Source organism: Cryphonectria parasitica (assembly GCF_011745365.1).
Source record: "Cryphonectria parasitica EP155 unplaced genomic scaffold M406scaffold_7, whole genome shotgun sequence".
Classification (NCBI taxonomy): Eukaryota; Fungi; Ascomycota; class Sordariomycetes; order Diaporthales; family Cryphonectriaceae; genus Cryphonectria; species Cryphonectria parasitica.
The window spans coordinates 740,939-756,170 of record NW_024468915.1 but is presented as its reverse complement, the minus strand read 5'-3'; the positions used below and the strand labels follow the sequence as shown (position 1 = coordinate 756,170).

The 15,232-nt window shown below is 56.4% G+C and overlaps 6 protein-coding genes across 6 annotated transcripts; 5 read left to right on the top strand and 1 right to left on the bottom strand.

The window, feature by feature from the left end:
• Positions 1 to 132: 132 nt before the first annotated feature.
• M406DRAFT_280316 (uncharacterized protein) lies at positions 133 to 2,617 on the bottom strand (the record flags this gene model as incomplete). The annotated part of the gene is made up of 4 exons (XM_040918405.1): positions 1,728 to 2,617; positions 1,271 to 1,682; positions 886 to 1,188; positions 133 to 792 (listed from the first exon to the last, which is right to left on the bottom strand). Coding segments are annotated over exons 1-4 (1,968 nt in total), but the record flags the coding sequence as incomplete, so codon positions are not given.
• A 550-nt stretch (positions 2,618 to 3,167) lies between these two features.
• On the top strand, positions 3,168 to 3,809 carry M406DRAFT_233859 (acyl-CoA N-acyltransferase; the record flags this gene model as incomplete). Its single annotated transcript, XM_040915953.1, has 2 exons — positions 3,168 to 3,458; positions 3,525 to 3,809. Coding segments are annotated over 2 exons (576 nt in total), but the record flags the coding sequence as incomplete, so codon positions are not given.
• A 603-nt stretch (positions 3,810 to 4,412) lies between these two features.
• M406DRAFT_264070 (DUF1772-domain-containing protein) lies at positions 4,413 to 4,975 on the top strand (the record flags this gene model as incomplete). Its single annotated transcript, XM_040917634.1, has 2 exons — positions 4,413 to 4,482; positions 4,536 to 4,975. 2 exons carry the CDS (start codon positions 4,413 to 4,415, stop codon positions 4,973 to 4,975), a joined length of 510 nt encoding a protein of 169 aa, XP_040773248.1.
• A 523-nt stretch (positions 4,976 to 5,498) lies between these two features.
• On the top strand, positions 5,499 to 8,645 carry M406DRAFT_347425 (uncharacterized protein; the record flags this gene model as incomplete). Its single annotated transcript, XM_040922292.1, has 5 exons — positions 5,499 to 5,513; positions 6,159 to 6,269; positions 6,378 to 6,465; positions 6,568 to 7,422; positions 7,453 to 8,645. 5 exons carry the CDS (start codon positions 5,499 to 5,501, stop codon positions 8,154 to 8,156), a joined length of 1,773 nt encoding a protein of 590 aa, XP_040773247.1. The 3' UTR covers positions 8,157 to 8,645.
• A 365-nt stretch (positions 8,646 to 9,010) lies between these two features.
• Positions 9,011 to 10,048, top strand: M406DRAFT_332650 (uncharacterized protein; the record flags this gene model as incomplete). The annotated part of the gene is made up of 7 exons (XM_040920773.1): positions 9,011 to 9,041; positions 9,288 to 9,302; positions 9,410 to 9,422; positions 9,616 to 9,662; positions 9,750 to 9,910; positions 9,961 to 9,976; positions 10,020 to 10,048. The coding sequence occupies 7 exons, from the start codon at positions 9,011 to 9,013 to the stop codon at positions 10,046 to 10,048; spliced, it is 312 nt and encodes a 103-aa protein (XP_040773246.1).
• A 3,793-nt stretch (positions 10,049 to 13,841) lies between these two features.
• M406DRAFT_231805 (uncharacterized protein) lies at positions 13,842 to 14,621 on the top strand (the record flags this gene model as incomplete). The annotated part of the gene is made up of 1 exon (XM_040915886.1): positions 13,842 to 14,621. A coding segment is annotated over one exon (780 nt), but the record flags the coding sequence as incomplete, so codon positions are not given.
• Positions 14,622 to 15,232: the final 611 nt, after the last annotated feature.

The window sequence follows — 15,232 nt, the reverse complement described above, 5'->3', positions numbered from 1 at the left end:
GATGGGAATATGCGACTGCTCTGGATCTCTATAGTAACCTGTCTGCACCCGCTGCTTTTCCCTTGCTTTTGGCGGTTCTGATGCTGCTGCCGGTGGTGGTCTTGTCGCCGCTGCTGTTGCTGCCGCCCCACCGCCGTGGAGCCGCAGTCTCCTCAGCTGAGCCTCGGCCCTCTTCTCCCTCGCCTTGCGCAGCAGCTTGCGGATAGGCCGCCATAAGGCGCCGCGCTTGCTGTCGGCGACCTTCTCGCTCCACACGGCCAGAGCCTTCTCGACGGTGATCCAGGAGCGGTCGACGAGGGGCCCGGCGGTCTGAACGCAGAGCTCGGCGAGGGCGACGGCGATGGCGTGCCACTGAACGTAGCCGTCCTGCCACCAAGCGAAGCGGTCGCGCCACTCAGCCTCGCTAATACCGGTGCCAGCGGTTGCGGGTCCGCTGGCAGCGAGGTCGAGGATAGAGACGGCGGTTTGGAGCATGTGCTCGCGGGAGACGCGGGGTTTGATGGTGGGCTGTCGCATGCTGAAGGGGTACTGGATGGTCAGCCAGATGATGAGCGTTGTCAGGCGGACGACGGCGGCGGCCATGACTGCGGGAAAGTGGTCGGGCCGCGAGAGGGCCGGCGCCACAAACTGGGCCTCTAGCGCCTTGATGCGCTCAAGTACGTCCTCCTCGGAGGCCTGGGCGGCGATGTAGCCCTGCTGCGGGGGGAAAGAGGTGAGGTTTGTTTGTGCGCCATGGCCACCAGCAGCAGTGGCACCTGCAGAGGAGGAGGGATCGTCGGCACCGGCAGCAGGCTTGAAGAATTTGCTCCGCGGGCCGTGGATGTGCAGGTAGAGGCACGAGCAGTGGTAGGTGCACAAGCTGAAGGTGATATCGGTGGCGGCAACGCCGCGGGCGAGCTGAGGGACTGGCACGGTGGTGTCAGGGCCAAAGTCGGCGTCGTCAATGTTAGAGGGCGGAATGGTGTTAAAGGTCTCCTCCAGAATCATAGGCTCGGTACCGCGGTCCTGGGAGGCGCGAACGTCGAGGACGATGACTTGGGCCCAGAGGCGGCGGCGCATCTCGGCCTCGTAGGGGGGGAAAGCGGAGCCGTTTCCGTCGCGCTGGAGACCACTCGCCTGTGAGAGGCGGCAGACGAGAGCGAGGAGAGCCCAGGAGGCGCGGGACCTGGTGTGGCTGCGGAGGCACGCCTTTGGAGAGGGGGGAAACCAGTCAGCAAGAAGAAAGAATCTCACTTGTCTGAGAGAGAACAGATGAAATAAAAAGACTCACATCGTATATTGTCAGCGCCTGCAGGGTCTCAAGTGATGTACTATTCAGAAAGTCGGCCCTCGCCAAGGCCACCTCGACACCCTGCCTGTATTCGGCCACCAGCAAGGCACGTTCCTCGCCCAGCGTCTCCACGCATCGCGCCGGCGATAGGCTCGTGACGGCAGCGAAGTAGATGGCAAACCACAGGGCCTCGACCTGCGGGGATGGCGGGTTGTCCTCCGGGTTGACGATGAACACGTCGAGCTGCCTCTCGACCGTCGGCCTGTGCAAGATCTTGAGCAGCGGGTCCACGGTGTGAAAGTAGTGCTCACGCAGCTTCTTGATCCTCTCAGGTGGTGGGTGCCGCGGCCGGTTGCTGGCGGCGTGCGGGTTGCCAAACATGGCGGCCGAGACGGCGAAGTCGGCATGGGTGCTGTGCTGCTGCGATTGCTGAGGATTCTGCGCAGCGGTGCCAGACTCTGGCGAGAGCGAGTCGTCCCCCTCACCACCGCCCTCATCGTTGTCCTCCTCGTCAGTGTCGCTGGGCATCTCCAGCGCGGCCTTGATACCCTCCACCTCCGTGGACAGGTTGGCCCAGAATTCACCGCTCACATACTTGGCAGCTGGGTCGTCCCTAGAGGCGGGCTCAACAATGGGACAGCGCTTCTGCGGGTTCCTGAGCTCCATCTCCCTGAGGCGTGCCGCCGTAAGACCTGTCGAGTTGGCAGTCGTGGCGGCGGTCGTCATCGTTGCCACTGCTGGCCCAGCCCCGTCGGACTGCTGCTGCTGGCCTAAGGAGGCGGTTGAAGAGGAGTCGGCCTGCCCGACAATGGCCTCGAGCTTGGCCAGGCGGTTGAGCAGCTCATGGTTCCTGTTGCGGCGTGGGGCGCGGTCCTTCTTGCGGGAGGGGAAGATACACTCGAGGCCACCGCGCACGCAGTGGGGGCACGGGTAGACCTTTGCACATTTCACCTTGCGTTGGCGGCAGTTGATGCAGGAGAGGGCGTGGGCTTCCTGCTGGCCCGCGCTGGATTCAGGAGGGACGGTGCTGCTGCTGGCGGTAGGGGTCATCTCGAAGGGACAAGGGGCAGCAGCCTTGTCACCGATGGGGGTGGATGAAAGAAGTGAGCATGAGAAGGAGGAGGATGGTGTGAGAGAGAATGGTGACGATGAGAGTGGTGATGGGCAAGGAAATTATAACAAAAAAGAAGAGGATCGATTAGGTCAAGGAGGTCGTGTATGTGTCAAAGTCAACATGTGATGACTCTTCTTGAGGTCTCTACACCTTGTCTTGTGTGTGCGTTGGCTTGAGAGAGTGCAGGGCGTCAGTGCGTTTGCATCGAGCCTTGTGTGCAAAAGCAAAGTGAGTTCTGTGTTCACCCAAGGCGGCCGTTGATGATGATGATGATAGTTCCTTCTCGGGTCCGAGATCCCGTCCAGCGGGCCCACTACCACCGCTCCGGGTGTAGGCAGTAGCGATGGAGGGAAGGAGGGACTAAAAAAGGTGGGCACAATGGGAGGATTTCACGCTAAGATATCAACGACGATAAGTCCACCCTCGAAGTGTAATCCTGGTTTATAGTGGATTTGAAGTGTTGGATAAAAGAAACGCAAAATGGAGGGGGAAAATGAGCGAAAGTTTGACTCATTCCACTGAGAATTGGTGAGGACAAGATTACAAAAAGAAAGAGAGAGTCAGTAGATAATCATAAATGGTGTGCCTTTGTTGTAGTTGGGTCAGAATAAAAAAAAAAGAAAATACTTACCGTACATGATTTGCTCACCTTTCTTTTTCTTGAGCCTTTGCACTCCAAGTCACTCACTCGCTTACTTACAAAAAGACTTGCACACCACTCATTTCAGCCAAATATTCAAACTCACCAAAATGGCATCCAATACTGCCTCTTCCTGGACCAACGTCCGCACCACCCTCCCTCGCCTGCCCTCTTCCGCAGCCCGCCACCCCGTCTCCACGTCTCGCCTCTACCTGCGACCGCTCGCCCCCTCCGACCTCGATGCCCTCTACGAGCTGCAGCTTCAGCCCGAGGTCATGAGGTGGACCGCAGCCGGACGCCCAGTCGCCCACAAGGACGAGACGGCGGCCAAGCTGGCACAGTTCCTGCCACCGCACGACATCGAGACCTTCAACTGCGCCATCTGCCTGGCGGGGGACGAGGATGGCGGCGGCACACTCATTGGCATTGGCGGCGTGCACAAGATGAACACTATCAACACCACCAACACTACTGCTGCCAACGGTGATGTGTGTTCGGAGGTGAAGAACGAGGAGGGTTCGTACGGGTGGCCGGAGCTCGGGTACCTGCTCAGGAAAGAGTACTGGGGTACAGGCCTGGCGACGGAGTTTGTGCGTGCGTTCCTGTCAATGTGGGAGGATCTCGACAGGATGCCCATCGAGTTGTCTGTGAATGCGAAGACCCTAGCAGGCGAGGTGGTGGACGAGGACGGGTCCGGCATGGTGAGCCGGGAACAGCTGGTTGCCATCGTCGACTCGAGCAACGCGGCGAGCTATCGCATAGTAGAGAAGCTTGGTTTTGAGAAATTTGCTGTGCTGAAAGAGAAACATAAAGAGGATCCAGAAAAGGTAATCGAGTTGGCTGCATTTCGGTATTTCCCTAAGACCCGAGGGGCAGAGCAGAAAAAGGAGCAGATATGACGTGGGTAGGATAGACACCAAATAAAAAGAAAGAGAGAGAGAGAGACCCGACAATACTACCAAGCTGGGCCCGATTTGGCCCGAATGAGTAATCTGAGCCTTGTGGCATCGGTGTGCACGGAGGTGCCCCCTTTCGGACATTTGGAGGGCCGTTGAGGCCGCATTGCACCGATCCGTAATATTGACGTTTGGGGCGCCGCCATACTATCCGGGGGGGGGGGACCGGCGGATACCTCCAAGAATAGGATGATCTTAGACTTGTGTGAAGAAAACCCATGTGGAGAACCTTTGGAATATAAAAGAGCAGGAATTTGCCAAGTCCTCGCAATCTATTACTTGCTGTCAAGTAGTGTGGTCGTGCCCATCATTGTTTTATTCATCATACACACATATATATCTATATCTGTTATATATACATATTTATATATATTGTTCTTCCTTTAAACCGACACATTGTCCTCAAACAAAACTCACGTCTCGCCATCGAAAATGTCTGGCCTCCCTACAGCAACCACCATCGCTGCCACGGTGGGCATTCTAGGAGCAGCATGGAACTCAGGTACGCTCACACTCTTACACACAGCCTTGCACCAGCTGATCTCCTCTTCCCAGGCGGCCAAGCCATGCTCTCTATCCTCGCCGTCCCTGGCCTCCTATCGTTCTCCACCTCCTCTACCACCAGCCCCATCAGCACACAGGCCCTTGCACAGCAGTGGGCAGGCATCTACAACAGAGGCAAAGTCCTCGGCCCCCAAGCCGCCGCGCTCTCGCTGCTAGGCTACGGCTACCTCGCCTACGCGCAGCACAGGTCACGCGGCAGCGGCTGGCAGCTGTTCGTGGGCGCGGCGGCGCTCACCGTGGGTATCGTGCCGTTCACCTTGGTCTTTATGGATGCGACGAACCAGGTGCTGCTTGAGGTCGCCAGTGGTGCGGCCACGGTGGGAAGTGAGGCACTTGAGGGGTTATTGTTGCGGTGGAAGGACCTGAACTTGGTGAGGTCGTTCTTCCCGCTGGCTGGTGCAGTGGTTGGACTCTGGGGCTTGTTGGGGTGAGGCTGTGTGTGATTTGGGGGACATTGTGGCTCTATGTAGTGGAACATGAGGTGAGAGAGCATGTGAAATAGATTGCAAAGTGTAAGAACACGTGGGGAAAGGAAGTAAATCGTGTATAACTTTGCTCTTGCATAATCGTGTCGTCGAGCAAGAGAAAGAAAAACTACTCGCCTTGTAGATGGATGAGTGGCCAAACAGTGACCCTCCAGGAATTGGCACACGCCCACACAAATACATAAAAATGCAATTCATCTATTCATCATGGCCCGATTTGCTGCCTGTCGAGACACCTGACGGACTTGAGTAATCGGGGAGAACCAGGGTGTTGCCTAAGTAAAGTCCAAATTGACATGTGCAGCTGGTGATCGAAATACCATACCCTGATCAAGGCCGTTGTTAGTGGGTGATACTGACCTGGACCGTTCAGTCAGTGTTGCACAGTACTAACAGCCTAGGGTCCAGCAGCACCTGCACAACTGCTAACCGCCTGCAACCGCTTACACCCACAGCAGTGGGGCATGCCATGCCTCCGCCTCGCGCCTGCACGCCGCAAGTCACAAGCCGCAAGGCAGCAAGCACCTGCTCTCTCACCTGGAGCCCAATGTCCCAGTTTAGAAACGCCTGCTGCTGCAGCTGAGGTTCAGCAGTAAGACAACAAAACACTCTTCTTCCCTCTTTTGCCTATTCTTACTGCTCTCTTCTTCTTCTTCTTCTTCTTCTTTTTTCTTATTCTTCCTCCTCCTCTTCTTCTCATTCTGCTGCACCTTCGATACTCATCGCGCACAAGCACAGGCAGCACTCTCTGCTCTCTTGCCATACCGTACACAGCTTTTGGCCCAGTCCCCAATTTTCCCACTTTCTCGAAATCGATAACTCATTATTAACTGCATCTCGAATCCACCGTCAGTTGGTCGAAGCTGCCCGATGACGCTGCCAGTCCCCAGTGGAGCCCCGCCGCCGCTGTTGTCGCTGACCGCCCGAGCTCGAGCACGCCCGCCCTCATGATCAACCCGTCGCCGAGGAGCGCATCACAATGGCCACTACCGCCGCCGAGTCCATTCCCAAGAAACCCCCTGCACCACCACCACCACCAGCAGCGGCGGCGGCGGCAGCGGCAGCAGCGTCAGCTCAATCACCGCCCCAGCAGCAGCCACCAGCACCATCCGACATTCCCACTCCGCAGGGCGGCGGTGGCAGCAGCAGCAGCAGCAACTACTATGGCTACCTCTTCGAGCCCAACAAGACGCCAACCAAGGTTCTCGACGCCCTGCTGCGGGCCATCGGACAGTATATCGTGAGCGCGCCCTCACTCCTTAGCCCCACTACCCCTCCTCCCCTTTACCAACTGGTGCTGGGTCAACGTAGGCTGACATCATGGCTCTCGTCCCTTTCGCACCTCTAGATCGATCATGTTGGCGAGGAGAACGACCGTGTGCTGAAGCCTAGCAAGCTCGCCGCCTTCTACAAGGCCGTGGGAGGAGACTACGACAGTGAGTGAGATGGTCGACAGAAGCTTTGCATGAATTATGTCCATATACACACCGCAAGAAAGAGGCCTGCTGACACAGTCGACTGCCTTGTCGCACAAACAGAACTCTTTCTCAACGCCCCCCACGAATCTATCTCGTACATATGGCAGGTCTTTGGCTGCCGTCACACCCTCGAGCCCACCGAGAATGACTACGAACAGCCCTCCGTCCCTGCCCTGACCCTCAAGGGCTTCGTGCGCTGGGAGTCGATCCAGATTCTGCTCACCCCCGACGAGGATGTGCCCTTGATCCTCGCCGCCGTGAGGAAGTGGGATCTCAAGAACCCCGACACCGGCGAGCCCTTCCCCAAGGACCTCTCCGCCTTGTCCTTCCCCTCCGAGCCCGACCCGGACATCACTGCCTGGCATGCGGCTTGCGGCGAAAAGCTGAGGGAGATGGCCACGCCCAAGGAGGAGCAGTCGTCGACGTCGTCACCCAGACCTGCCTTCGCACCTGCGGCCGATCGGGTCAACGCCGGCTTCTCACACGTCCCCGCCGGCTCGAGAGGCGCGACGGACTACTTCAGCCACCGCAGTGTCCCCTTCAGTCATGTAAGCCCAGGCGACACTGGACGATATCCCAGAGGCGGCGGCGGCGCCCGGGTGCGTATTGACCCCGACATACCGGAGCGGATGCGGCATGGCGGCCTGTCGCCGGATGAGAGGGCCCGCCGACGTTCCTTCTCTGACTATCCCTCTCCCCACGAACCACATTCCTCAGCGCACCTGAACCCTCCGAGACCCTCAGCAGCCCGGTGGCACTCCCACCCGCGCAGGCCGAGCACCGACGACTCCGACCTGGACGACGACATCAGCCCGCGCACTGGCAGGCGGAGCTCTGAGCAGCACAGGACGCTACCTCACCGCAGCCCCAAGATCATCCCTCGATACGTCGCTGTGCCCGCCACAGGCCCGCCGGGTGGCACGCCTCTGGCTGTGCCGAACGCAGACGGCGGCGCCAAGCTACGAACCGGGGACTACAATCTTGGGGCACGCAGAAAGAGCGCGGGCTTCGACAGGGCCAAAGACTGGGCGAGCGAGAAGCTCTCTGGGATCTTTCCCCTCGCCTCGCCCATGGAGCGGCCGTCGCGCAAGAGCCCCGGCTCCAGCAGCGGCAATGTGGCGGCCGGCGGGGCGAGCTCACGGGACAGTCTACGCCTGGGCCGTAGGTCGCACGACGAAGATGAGGGCGAGACGGACTCGGGACAGGAGCGAGAGCAGCGCCACCGCCGAGCGAGGGACCGAAGGCGGCGCGAGCGGGAGTACGAGCGGGATCGGGACCGAGACAGGGAGCAACAACACCAACAACCACGTGCGGCGCGGCGGGGAAGGGATGACCTGCCGGACTGGGAGGACGCGGTCCGAGACAGACCACGAAGCAGGCGGGACGGCAAGCAGGAGGCCAGGTACCCGCACCGGCCGGACATCAACCCGCGGCGGACGAGCAGCCACGCCGATGTGGACAGGCTCGACAGGGATAGGCAGCGGTACGAGATGGACCCGCGAGACCGGTATCCTGATGAGAGGAGGCGACGCGGCGGGCCGCTGGATGAGAGGCCGTCAGACAGGACGGCGAGTCCCGGCATCAAGGGCGTTGGGGGAAGGAGATATCCTGCCGAAACACCCTGGACGCAGGACAGCCCGCCGTTGTGATGATGCTATTACGATCTATTTTTTCTCCCCCTTCTTCACATTTTCGATCCTACTTCTTGTCCTGGTCTTTTACATCTCTACTCTGGAGAAACAAGCGGGAAGAGGTTAGGTGATTTTTATATGCTTACGGGAAGCATGACGAGATAGACATATGAGATGCAGGACGACCACGACGCAAGGAACTGAACATGAAATCGCACTGCAACTGGGGTTCTATTTGTTCTTTTTCTTTTTTATTTCTTCCTTTCCCTAGTAGCGGAGCGATTTAGCGGAGCGATTCGATATAGCGTCTGGGATGGAAAATGTTTGCGATGGCTTGATGGAATGGGTCATGACTTTTTGTTGTTGTTACCTTCTTACGAGAAACGATACCTTTGTAGAGATGTCTTTGGGATATGGAGGACAAACGGGCTAGCTTACTGCTGCTGATATTGATTTCTGGTCTACTATTGCATAAATGAACGGGCGCCTGCATGAGGCTGCTTCAAGACTTGAACTTGCTGTCTCTTGTGTCCACTGATGATAATTGTTGTCATAACATTCATGTCAAAGAGGTGCGATCAATACTAGAGGATTCGACACATGTTTACCTTTCGCCTCTTCTCATGAGCGATGAAGCCGTGACCTGTGCAGGGACAATAAAAGAAAATGGTTATTCTACGCTGTCAACACTATTTTCCAGTCTATCCACTGAATCGAGAAGCATGTAACAGCCACAAGATGTCAATCACCATGCATCGCTTATGCTGCATGCTCTCCCAGCCAGCCAGCCAGAAAGAAAGAAAGAAAGAAAGAAACAAAGAAAGATATGAACAGGCAGGCAAGCAGGCCGCCAGAAAGATTTCTAAACAGAGATGGGGAAATGGGGCTTCGGCTCCGGGCCGGGTGAGGGCACGGCTGTGGTGGGGTGTAAAGCCGATTGCCCGACAGATAAACTGAAAAAAATTTTGATCCCGAGAAGACTTGAGTTGATGGACGGTCCTTGTATGTTGGCTGGGGCTGGGGGCGGGGGTTTGGTGGTGTTGAGGATGAGGGTAGAAAGGGGGAAGGGGGGGGGGGGGGGTTTGCTTGGTCGTTGTGTGATGTTGGGTGTGGTGGACTGGGCTTGAGGATGATGGTTTTTTTGTCCAGTGCAGTACGGTGTTTGTAAGTATGGAGGCAGGGAAGGGCAGCTGGAGGATGAAAGTTCTTGTACGAGGGTTCTTTGTCTTGGGCGTTTTATGAGGATTAGCATAGGTGATTGGACACGGTAGATAGCATTTTGGCGTGAGTATAGTGACGGCTATGTGCGTTCTATGACAAAATCCAGCGAGTTGCTGGCGGTACAACCCTTTCTTCTCTCTCTCTCTCTCTCTCTCTCTCTCTCTCTCTCTCTCTCTCTCTTTGCTTCTTGGTTTATTTGTTTTACACTCTGATGGTCAAATCTATCCAGCCACACACTGCAGCTACCTACAAAAAGCCCTCCCCAAGTCCCGACCAAGGCGACCAAAGTCGAACCAAACAGAAGTGAGAAGAGTCATGCCATCAGCATACAGGCAGCGAAGTGATGATGATGATGATGATGACAACGATGATGATATGATGACCTTCCAGCCCCTCTCCCAGTCCTTGGACGGCCGGGTGACAAAGAGTGGCCGGGGAAGGGTGGCAAGCAAAAGCAACTCAACTCGACGCCCGTCTCCTCGGAAGGATCCACCCATTCTCGCCACGCGCTGGCCGGTTCCGGCGGCCGGGCCGGGGGGGAGGAGCAGGAGGTTGGTAAGGCAGTCATGTATGATGAATGGAGTGATGTAAGACTAACTAGGCTGGCTATGATGTGGGTATGTGCATGGCTGGGACATGTTACTGATCGATCACATGAAGGCTGCTGCTGGACAAAAGACGGCTGCTGAACGATCTCGCTGCAACCCAGCGCCACATGCTCGGCTTTCGTTCGTGGAAAGAGAGGGGGAGAGAAAGTAAATTGTGTGGAAGAGGTGGAAAACAGGGCCAGATTATTGCTTCCATTGTGGGCATGGCTTGGTGTGTACTGTGTGTCTGGGTGTGTGTTCGTGCAGCATCCCACAACGCCGGTAACTCAGCTTTAGCTACAACAGGCTTACTTTGGCCTGCGGGACGGGCCCTCTTCCGCCTTCCTGCCTGCCGTTTTACCTTGTCTCATGTCTCTAAAAGTCTCATCCCTGCCTTTTTTTTTTCTTCTTCTTCGCGGCTTGCTGATGATCAGTCTCATTTTGGCCAAAAAAGCACGAGCAGGTTTCAAATGAGGGAGAATGACCAAGAAGAAGAAAGAAAAAGAAAAAAAAGAGGAGGCGTATGCACTCAGGACATGCAATGGCGTTATCGGTTAGACGGCGTATTCAAGGAGGGGCGAGGTGTGAGATTGTAACCCGGCTGGTGCGGTGGTGCATGTCGTCTTTTGGTTTTGGTCCAGCTCTGCCAGGAAGAGAGCGGAAGCCCGGACGAACAAAAGGAGGAAGAAAAAGGAAGAAAAGGTCCCCGAAACGGGCCGCCTACACCACCTTTTTCTTTGGCTTTTCTTCTTAATTTTCTTCCCTTCCGGGGGCGGTGGGTGACATGCAGATCAAAGATGCACTATTGGCGTCATCTACAACGGTGTTCAAAAAGGAAAGAAAGGGAAAAAATCAGGTTGTTGCTGCAGGTGGTGATGACTACATACGTACACATCGGACGGGCGCTGCAAGGTAATAACTAATCAGCGTCAAGAGAATGACAACGACAAAGAGGAAAGGAGGTTGGTTGGGTGGTGGGTGGTCTTGTGAACAGGCCGGAGGATTCACAAAAGGGGGGGCGACCAATATGATGTCGTTCGTGTGCGTGTGTGTGCGTAAGAGAGCGTGTGGAGGAGGAAGGAGAAAAAAGAGGGGGAAAGAAGCAGCAAGAGGAGCACACAAGCAAAGCAAGGAGGCGAACGGGTCTGCCGGTCTGGCCGGGAGGATGCTCTGGCAGGAATAACCCCGGCGCTGAGCTCCCATTCGGCGCTCCGGGAAGCACTTGGAGGGGAGGGCGGCCGTGGGAGCGGCGGCCGTGGGGAGCGAAGGTGCACGCCAGCAAAGCCAGATAGGCCTGTGGCGTGCTGTGATTGGACAGGTCCCAAGTGACCATGTGGAGGAGGAGGAGTCAGAAGGGAAGCAATAGACGAAGGAAAAAGAAAAGGCGGTGGGCGGGGAAACGATGGTATCTGCATCCTCTTTTGCCTGACAAGCCCAGACCAAAGAATAGGCCACGAGAATGAGGATTTGAAACCAGAACCACTCTTCTTCCGAGACCTTCTTACAAGACAAGAGAGAAGAGGAGAGAACAAAAGAAAAAAAACCAGAATTAACGATGATACCCTGGTTCAGACGCCGACGAGCGAGACAAAGTCTAAAGCAACAAAACAAACAGGGCGGGCGAGCGGTTGCGGTAGATACTAGAGTCGAGGCTTGGTTGGGAATGGACAGGCCGGGCGCGCGACGATGCCTTGTCCAGCGCATAATAGCCATAGTCGGCTTGGTTAGTTGTCCACCGGGGCGAGCATCGATCAGGCAGACCAGCCAGGCGAATAACAAGAAGCAGATGGCGTGTGTGGGCGGCCTGGAGAAGCGGCCATGTCAAGGCAAAGGCCGGCCGGCCACCGAAGGAGTCGTTGGTTGGCTTAGAACAGTCCACCGTCTCTTGCCTCATCCCACCATCCCATGTCGTGGCATGTGGTCTAGAATCTTTTCTCCTCTTTCTTGGTCTTTGTGTTATGCTGCGGGTGTGGGTGTGTCCATCTATCTCGTACTTGGGTGCTGTGGGGAGAGAAAGGAAGTTTGCATGAACAACAAGCACACACGACTGTCTCAAAAGTAAGATTATTACAAAGGCAGGTGGGGGGGATGGTGGGTTGTGCAGATGAAATATTCAAAGCAAGGGTGACATGGCAAACGTTGTACTTGTATGCACAAGTAAAGCCCCCTTGTTCTGAATGGGGAGGGACACGAAAAAAAGAAGAAAAAAAAAGAAGAAAGAAAGAGGCGAGAGACAAGCACAACAGGAGGGGGGAAAAATACAAAGTAAAATGAATATGGGTATCTGGATGGATCAGTCTTTTTGTGATGATCTTAATGTCAGGGTAAATTATTTGTAAGGCAAGGGAATTGAATAAAGCGAGAACGAGGAGGTCAGGAGGGCTGCTTGGAGGATTTGAGGCTGTAACGCCGTGTCGGGCTGGCTTGTCAGAGCCCTGACCTGGCCATGGTCTATGTCGGCAGCCACCAAAAGGATGACGAAACACTGGGGTGATCAATAAAGAAAAAGAAGAAGGAAAAAGGAAAAGGGGTCCATTTTTCTGATGATGGGATCTGATCCAGGGGGTTAGGGCTTTGAAAGGCATGCCTGAACACGAGAGAGGGGTGGGAGGGGACCTGGACCTTCCTGACTCTAGCCCTGGAATAAAATGAGGAGAGGTTCATGGCTTGTCATGAGAATGTCATGTTATGTCATGTCAAGAGAAGTCAATAGAAGCATATCATGTACATGTAATAACTTGTCAGTATGGATCAAAGTTATAGTTCCATCCTTATAGCCTGACCATGCTTTTCTTGTCACTTTATGCTTTTAACACAACCAGGAAAAGATAGTCCTTGCATTGGATCTAAGGGTTCATGACCTGCAGTGCAGGTGTGCAGGTACAGTGATCAAAATCACATCAGATGTTCAGGTGCATTGAGAGTTTGTCTGTGGTCAGTGGACTTGGTGATGCGATACCTGGCCTGGTCCCTGCAGGCACTTTGAATACTGGCGGCTGCAGGTGTCCCTTGCCCCCACCCCCCCCCCCCCTTCGGAAGTCTAGGGGGTGGTGTCTAAGGGTGTCCACACCCGGACCGGGGGCCACCTTTACTGTACCTGCTGTACTATGTACCATAGCACCCACACACTAACACTAACACTAACACCTAGACATCTGGGCTCCACACAGGGGCGTGACCTGCACCATGCAGTGCAGGTGCAGTTGCACATGCTGTCTGGGACTGGTTCGCAGGGCCTGGGCCTTGGTCTTGGCCCTGGGCCTACACTGGACCTTTTACTAGTTAAGGGCCCTTGTGCTTTTGGTCCTGGCTCGCCTCGTGCCAGCCCCAGTTGAGCGTCGCAACGGTCCTCATCTTGGCCCGACCGCTCCTCCTCCCCTTTGCCCGCCCCGTCTGTCCTCCTCCTTCTTCTACTGTTGACGGCCCTTTCCCTTCTTCCTCCTTCTCCTCCTCTCTCCCGTCCTCGTGACTACTGAATCCCTCCTTGGACAACAGCTTCCGTAGCCACTGCTGACCACATATCGTGACCGTCTCACGCCTAGGCAACATTCCTCGTCTCTCTTCCTCTCACCCGAAACAAACACCACTTACATCCAAACCGCCTCCTGTCGACTCCTCTCGTCTCTCTCCTCACTCCCTCCCTCTCTCTCTCTCTCTCAATTTCTCCCCCTGACGGCAACCGTTTGAATCTCCACTACAAGAAATTTACACTATCAATTACTCGTCTTACCAGGACTCGAGCGAGATCGGCAACGTTCACGATCCTCCTCGCATCCCAAAGACAACCTACAAAACACACCACAGATACAACAAAGCATATTTTTGTTCTTACACCACACAAATCACATCTGGACACATACGACACACCTCTACACACACACATCCACATCCCACCATGAAGGGCCGTCCGGTAGACGCGCTCGTCTTCGAGCAAATGTTTCCCAAGGCACGCTCGCAGGACCCTCAGAACTTCCACGCCCTCCTGCAGCGATACCTGATCCTCGAGGTTCGCCAGGAGGTCCACGCCTTCTATGGCCACCTCGATACCCACGAAGCCAAGTACCCAGGGCTTGACTACAACAACCCTACACACCGCACCCGACTCAGCAGATGGCAATGGCACCGCCGCCTCTTTAGGGCCTTCGACGCCCTGCGCCTGACCCCCAACGAGATCTCGGGCCTGACCAAGTGGGAGGGAACTAGGTGGGCAAAGGAGAGGTACGAGCGCGAACAAAACTGCAACATCCGCGACACCGCTATGGATGGCTTGCCCGTCTGGACCGGCGAGCCCCAGCCCAGGCGTGCCCACCAGAGCAGCTCTGCCGTCACTCGCGACCGTTCCCTGGCCTCCGCCGCCAACGACCATAACGATGACGACGATGACAACTCCATGGCCGGGGCTGAAGGCGAGGACAGCGAAGGCGAGCTGGAGAGCGTGGGCGTGGCCCTCAACCAGCAGCTGCGGGAACGCGTGGCCGCCAGGAGTGGTGGTGACTTCTCCGTGCCCCTGGATGAGGCCTGGGAGCAGTGGTTTAAGAACGCCGTTGAGTCGGGCGAGATCTCTGCCCTGCGCGAGAGGCAGCGCATGGTCGACAGCGTACGCGCTGGGAACTGGGACAGCGTTCCCGAGTCCCTGCGGCCCATGCTCCGTGCCATGATCATGGCTGACCAGAGAGCCCTCGTCCTCGAGCAAAGGGAGAGAGGAATGAGGGGTCGCGCCGCCGCCGCCGCCGCCTCCTCTTCCTCCTCGCCAGCCTCCCCAGCATCCCCTACACAGGTGGCTGTCCTAGCTGCCCCTCTGCCTGCTGTTTCTCACGGCACCCGTGTGCCGCCCCCTCGAAGCTCGTTCACTGGCCTCGGATTACCAGATGCGTTCGAGCCTATGGATGACGGCGGCAGCAGCTCGCGTCCGCAGCGCACAGATGCCTAGTGGACACGCCCGGATACGCCGGCCGTCCTGATCTTGGCTCCTCGGCCTGCGCATGTGCTCTCACGGCGGACCTCACTACACCCATTGGAAGTCACTAATTCTGAGAGCGTGCAGCCTGATTGTCCTTCGTCGCCTCCTTCTCCTGCGAATGTGACGTTTTCGAGCGACGATGAGGAACCGCAGCTAAGGGGCGGCGGAGGAGGAGGAGATGAAGAAGGTGAAGATGCAGCTGGAAAGATCGGTGAGGGTCAGGACAAACCTGTCATAATTACGGCCCCGCGTTTGAGACGCCCGGATCTCAAGAATTGCACGTATCCGCGCTTCGAGGTCGATGAATCATTCGACAGGAAGCGGCC